At 43.8% G+C, this 7,234-nt stretch overlaps 1 protein-coding gene across 1 annotated transcript in view; it reads right to left on the bottom strand.

The window, feature by feature from the left end:
* TULP3 (tubby like protein 3) overlaps nt 1-7,234 on the bottom strand; it is a 61,457-nt gene that overhangs the window by 15,762 nt on the left and 38,461 nt on the right. The window contains 2 exon segments of the mRNA XM_011967168.1: nt 1,202-1,339; nt 2,670-2,829. Coding sequence (XP_011822558.1) covers nt 1,202-1,339; nt 2,670-2,829 — 298 coding nt within the window.

Raw genomic sequence — 7,234 nt, 5'->3', positions numbered from 1 at the left:
AATCTCAAGCTCAGTGCAACCTCCGCTGCCCAGGCTCAAGCCATCCTCCTGCCTCAGCCCCCCAAGTAGCTGGGATTACAGGTGTGCACCACTGCACCCAGCCAATTTTTTTTTTTTTTTTTGGCATTTTTTGTAGAGACAAGGTTTATCCATGTTGCCCAGGCTGGTCTTGAACCCTTGGACTCAAGTGATCTGCCCGCCTCAGCCTCCCAAAGTGTTAGGATTATAGGCATGAGCCACCATGCCTGGACTCAAAACATACTTTCTTTTCCTTTTCTTTTTTTGAGAAGTTTCACTCTTGTTGCCCAGGCTGGAGTGCAATGGCGCAATCTTGGTTCACTGCAACCTCCGCCTCCAAAGTTCAAGTGATTCTCCTGCCTCAGCCTCCCGAGTAGCTGGGATTACAGGCACCCACCACCACGCTTGGCTAATTTTTTTATATTTTTAGTAGAGACGGGGTTTCACCATGTGCTGGTCTCAAACTCTTGACCTTCAGGTGATCCACCCACCTTGGCCTCCCAAAGTGCTGGGATTACAGGCGTGAGCCACTGCGCCTGGCCACAACATACTTTCTAAATAAGTGAATATACGAATTTGTTTAAACGTTCATTTATTATGCCATTCCGTGGTATATGAATCTCCTGATTCATATATCCCAGGACCTAGCAATGTTTGCCTAATGCAAAGAAGGTACCCAATAGATACTCATTATTGGGCTTCAGTTTTCTCATCTGAAAAGGGGATGCTTAATCCCTTCTCATTATAAAATTATTTTTCTAAAAAGGAAAAACTACAAGGCACCTTTGAAATGTATGGGAATATTTATGGAAATGAGAGCTCCAACTAGAAGAAAGGCTATCAATCATCAACTATGAAACGGAGGTGGAGTAGAGGGCTGAGTGACAACTCTGTCAGAAGGAGAGGGTGGGAACCGAAAATAGTCAAAAAGAGAGAAACAGTCATCTATGGTAGCTAGTAGTTTAGATTTAATTATCTTCTTTTTCTCAGGCAATAGTATAAATACCACCATTGCTGACAACCAACATTCAGATGTAAAAGATGCTTAATACTGTCACCCCCGTGAGGCCCTAAGCCGTGAGTAATTTGGAGTCATGTGGATTGTTAACCACAATGAAAAGAAAGGAAAAGATGACAAATGAGTAAGAAGACAAATTGCCTTAAAATCTGTACCAGTCCTCACCATGCTTCTGGAGACTCTCCTGGAGTCCCGGCTTGGAAGCGGTGCCCACAGCGTTTTCATCTTCTTCCAAAGCAGGGGAGCTTACTGACGGAGTGCGAACCTCATCTGGTTTCAGGACAGCAGCTGGACCATCAATACCTAGGGGACAAAATAAAATGAATTTTAAAAAAGGAGCAAAGTATTATTCACTATTTAGTTGGGTGGATTTGGCATATGTGATCAGAATTAAGAACTACTGAATCACTTTATCTCCCCTCCTTTCTTAACATCCATAAGAACATGTGTTAAGAGAGTAGGTCAGAACTGGTGTTCTTTTGTTCTGAGACAGGATCTCACCCTGTCGCCCAGGCTGGAGAGCAGTGGTGTAATCACAGCTCACTGTAGCCTCGACTTCCTAGGCTCAAACGATCCTCCCACTTCAGTCCCCCAAGTAGCTGGGACTACAGGTGTGTGCTACTACGCCTGGCTAACTTTTAAATTTTTTGTAGAGATGGAGTTTTGTTATGTTGCCCAGGCTAGTTTCAAACACCTGGCCTTAAGCGATCCACCTGCCTGGCCTCCCAAAGTGCTGGGATCACAGGCATAAGCCTCCATGCCCAGCCTGGTGTTCATTTTATTAACATGCTCTGTTACTATAGTAATATGTACTTGTACTTTAGTAACTGAAGTAATATGTACTTCGGAAACTTAAGAATGAAACCGAGAAAACAAAGTAGGTCCTCCATAGTACAGATCCTGTCCAAGCCAATAGCTCAGGTGGCTTGATTTAGAGGAACTTACAATCTTATTCTTCCTCCACCCCTCACCATCTCAGATGGTCCTTTGAACTATCTATTGGAAGAATGGATGCTCTCTACCTATTCCTGGCTTCATGATTCACCTCTGCCATGATTTAACAATCAAAAACTCCTCAAATAGGTCATTCTAAACTCATTCATCTGGCATCTAGAAAACGGTGGCTCAAGCCTGTAATCCCAGCACTTTGGGAGGCCGAGGCAGGTGGATCACCTAGGTCAGGAGTTCTAGACAAGCCTGGCCAACACGGTAAAACCCCGTCTCTACTAAAAATACAAAAAAATTAGCCGGGCGTGGTGGCAGGCACCTGTAAACCCAGCTACTCAGGAGGTTGAGGCAGGAGAATCACCTGAACCCAGGAGAAGGAGGTTGGCAGTGAGCCAAGATCATGCCATTGCACTCCAGCCTGGGCGACAAAAGCAAAACTCCGTCTCAAAAAAAAAAAAAGAAAGAAAACAACAGTTCTAAAATGGACACAAACCTTAAGGCATCTTGCACTGATTATATTGCTTTTATTCTCCTCAAAGACCCCAAATGTGTTTATAAAGATTTGTGAAGGTACCTAGTAATGGTGCTAATAATATTGTCCCTTTGGTCCGTCTGAGAATCCTCCTGCCTTCTAGGTTTGTGAAAACTGTACCCCAGCAGGAAGTGATGCTGCCTAAATACACACCATGTAAGATGACATTGCTGTGGGGAGTATGACAGTTCACCAAGGGAGTCTGCTCGTCACTGGCCCTTGGCTTCGCCCGCCGTAGCCTGGCTTCTGGATTGGGCTGCACCATAAACGGCTCAAGGCGCTTTTTCCTCTGCCTCTTCTCAAGTAGTAGCCTCTGGGAAAAAAGCGATATGATAGCCAGCAAGTAGGGTTTTGACATGACCTAGCCACTTCCAACATTTTGTTTGTTTTTCACTGATCCTCACAAAACATCTTGTAAATTATTTTTTCCCCATTTAAGAAATGGGAAAACTGAGGCACAGAGAGAAATAAGGATTCAATCATTTCATTTAACAAATACTTTTGAACACCTAACACCTATAAAGATCTATTTAAAATCACATGATGCATTTTTTTTTCTTTTTTTTGAGACAGAGTCTCACTTGGTTGCCCAGGCTGAGTGCAGTGGCACTATCACAGCTCACTGCAGCCTCGAACTCCAAGGTGCGCCCAATCCTTCCGCCTCAACCTCCTGAGTAGCAGGGACTACAGGTGTGTGCTACCACGCCCAGCTAATTTTTGTATTTTTGTAGAGACAGGGCTTCCCCATATTGCCCAGGCTGGTCTCAAACTCCTGAGCTTAAGCAGTCTGGTGCCTTGGCCTCCCAAAGTGTTGGGATTACAGGCGTGAGCCACTGCACCTGCCCCACACAATGCATTTCCAACCAAGTCTACTAAAGATGTATGGGAATCATCACAGCATTATCACAATGTGATTACAAGCTCAAAACATACAAACACACATGCCCGGGGGAAAGATGGAGGAACACAGCAAGGGTGGTTTCTTCAGGTGGTAGACTACGGCATGATTATTTTCTCTTTTCTAGTCTTTTTTTTTTTTCAAAGTTTTCTTACTTTTGTAAATGGAAGAAAAAAACTTTATTATTCTCTAAAACTCAAATTATTTCCATGTTCTAATTAGTCAAAGAGCAGTAAGTTTGGCATTCTTGTTTATCTTATATAATTAGAAATCAAATTTGGATCAAGGGTGAGAAGAAAAAAATGGCAGTTGGAACATACCAAGTACAAAGCCGTCAACTCTGAATAAAAGCAAGATAAAGACGATGGTAGCAAGAAAAGTCAGGAAAAACGGATGACAGGCCCTGAGAAGAAAAAACCAATGAAATGGAGAGTACTAGCACATAATACTAGTACCTTTTGGCAAATAAGGGCTTATAATATATAGCAATTATTATGGATCTGGGATAACTCAGAATAGGAAAAATGTGAAGCCCCATGCTAAAAAATAAAGACATGATTAAAAAACAAAGATATTATAACCCACTTACTACTGTTTTTCAGGCAGAATAAACCATCTGTTTACTTTTTTCCATTGATACTGTTTCTAAAAAGTGCCTCCAGGAAGAAGAGTCACTCCAAGGGGCGAGACTATCAAACAAGGAAGTGTGTTTTTCCTGAACTGGCCTGATGAGAGCACGCTGATTAATTCAATAGCTCGTGTATAGAGGGAAAAGACTGGGGAGTTAAGATAACGTGCCAGTACGGAATATACCATCAAGAATGAATAGGTGTTAGAGCAAGGACTAACCTATGTTTGGAGATTATTTTCAGATTTCATGAACTACCATGAATAGAAGGACCTTAACCCAGGAACACTAAATACACAGGAAGGCTATGATGACTTCCGCCAAATGGAATTGGCCAGTAAGATTCTTCTAGCAACCGGGAGCGGTGGCTCATGCCTGTAATCCCAGCACTTTGGGAGGCGGAGTCAGCTGGATCACTTGAGGTCAGGAGTTCGAGACCAGCCTGGCCAACATGGTGAAACCCCGTCTCTACTAAAAATACAAAAATTGGCCTGCATCTTGGTGCACGCCTGTAATCCCAGTTACTCAGGAGGCTCAGGCAGGAGAATCATTTAAACCCAGGAGGTGGAGGTTGTGGTGAGCTGAGATCGCGCCACTACACTCCAGCCTGGGCAACGATAGCGAAACTCCATCTCAAACAACAACAACAACAACAAGAAAAACCAGTAACTTGCCTGAAAAGGTGGTAAATATTAAGTACTGAAATCATAAGAAACTGCCATAGCTTATCTATATGGCCACAGCTATTTTGTCTCACACACACAGTCTGTGAAATGATCGATGAAACAAAAACGCATACTGTGGGCTGGGCGCGGTGGCTCACGCCTGTGATCCCAGCAGTTTGGGAGGTCGAGGTGGGCGCATTACCTGAGGTCAGAAGTGTGAGACCAGCCGGGTCAACATGGTGAAACCCTGTCTCTACTAAAAAATAAAATTAGCCAGGAGTGGTGGCAGGCACCTGTAATTCCAGTTACTTGGGAGGCTGAGGCAGGAGAATCTCTTGAACCCGGGAGGTGGAAGTTGCGTTAAGCTGAGATTGCTCCACTGCACTCCAAGACGAGCAACAGAGCAAGACTCCCTCTCAAAAAAAAAAAAAAAGGGCTGGGCGCAAGCAGCTCACACCCGTAATCCCAGCACTTTGGGAGGCCGAGGCGGGTGGATCACCTGAGGTCAGAAGTTTGAGACCAGTCTAGCTAGCCAACATGGTGAAACCCCATCTCCACTAAAAATATAAAACATTGGCCAGGTGTGGTGGCAGGCGCCTGTAATCCTAGCTACTCGGGAGGCTGAGGCAGGAGAATCGCTTGAACCCAGGAGGCAGAGGTTGCCATGAGCCGAGATTGCACCACTGCACTCCAGCCTGGGCAACAGAGTGAGACTGTCTCAAAAAAAAAAAACAAAACCAAATGTTGTAGCTATTTTATTTTACTTTTTGAGACAGAGTTTCACTCTTGTTGCCCAGGCTGGAGTGCAACGGTGCGACCTCGGCTCACTGCAGTCTCTGCCTCCTGGGTTCAAGCAGTTCTCCTGACTCAGCCTCCGGAGTAGCTGGGATTACAGGAGCCGCCACCACGCCCGGCTAATTTTTTGTATTTTTAGTAGAGAGGGGTTCACATGTAAGGAAAATATTTTCTATAGAAAATGAGTTTTCTGCTTGTGGTCTAGAAAAGGGAGGCCAAAGAGCTAGAATTTGATAGGGTTATCCAGTTTGTCCAAGAAAGAGAAACATCTTTTTTTTAAAAAAAAAAAACAGAGTCTCGCTGTGTTGCCCAGGCTGGACAGTGCCGTGGTACGATCTCGGCTCACCGCAACCTCTGCCTCTCGGGTTCATGCAATTTTCCTGCCTCAGCCTCCCAAGTAGCTGGGATTACAGGTGCACCCCACCATGCCCAGCTAATTTTTATACTTTTAGTAGAGATGGGGTTTCACCATGTTGGCCAGGCTGGTCTTGAACTCCTGACCTCATTCCCTCTGATTCCTTGCTCACCAATAAGCCTTCTAATTTGAAGTTTAACTTCTTAGGTATCGTTTTCCCAGGAAAAGACTATCATGAACAGTAGAGATGAATACACACTGAAAAAGTAGACCTCCCTTTGTAAATTAATAACTTGGGGTTCTGGTTTTAAAACTTACTGGTATGGGTTTAACTAGTGTGAATTTGTGCCAAAGGACCTGGTTATATCCAGGTTCACTGACAAACTAAGCTCTCAGACTTGTAAAGGGGAGACTAGACCCCTGACCACAGGTTCCACCAAGGTATCTGGGGAAGCCTCTCTCTATCTACTTAAAGACTGATCGAACTCATTTAGACCAATGACTTAAGAAAAAAACAACTGTAGACTCAAACTGCAATCAGGGCCACAGCTACTATACCTCAGTATTGAATAGATCTTACTACTGTCCAAGTTTATAAATAAGAAAAATACCATTAAACAGATATGTGCAAGCTGCCATCTTGGTGAAAACTGTCATGCAGTTTGGATGGGGGAGGAGAGAAGTGCTACTAGGGTTTGAATGTAACAATGTCAATTCCTATTTCATTTATATTTTACTTCCCTGAAAACTTAAGAGTGCTTTAAATGAGGCTACATCAATGAGTAAGGACTCATTACCAAGACAGGGTAAGTCAGGGAGCCAGGAAGAAAGCCAAAGTTGATGGTTAGATGCCCTAAATGCAATTAAAACACACTGCCTTCATGATTATAAGTGTCATATAAACTAAAATTTAATCACCTTTAAATTTCCTAATTATCTTGGGAATTGAACAGTAAAAGAATCTATCTTCCCAAGAATTTAGTGGTATGTCTTACTATTGCCTGGGGCCAAAATATTGAATGGTGATGTCAAAATAAACAATAAGAAACTAAAGGAGATTAGATTGGAGGAAATTTCCATGAAATTACCTTATCCAATAAAATAATAAAGCTCTGGCCGGTGCAGTGGCTCATGCCTGTAATCCCAGCACTTCGGGAGGCTGAGGTGGGCGGATCATTTGAGGTCAGGAGTTCGAGACCAGCCTGGCCAACATACCGGAAACCCCGTCTCTATTAAAAATGCAAAAAGTAGCTGGACACAGTGGCGCAAGCCTGTAAACCTAGCTACTTGGGAGGCTGAGGCAGGAGAATTGCTTGAACCCAGGAGGCAGAGGTTGCAGTGAGCCAAGATCACGCCACTGCACTCCAGCCTGAGCAA

This window comes from Mandrillus leucophaeus, unplaced genomic scaffold (assembly GCF_000951045.1).
Source record: "Mandrillus leucophaeus isolate KB7577 unplaced genomic scaffold, Mleu.le_1.0 Scaffold79, whole genome shotgun sequence".
NCBI classification, from domain to species: Eukaryota; Metazoa; Chordata; class Mammalia; order Primates; family Cercopithecidae; genus Mandrillus; species Mandrillus leucophaeus.
This window is presented reverse-complemented; position numbering and strand designations above follow the sequence as displayed.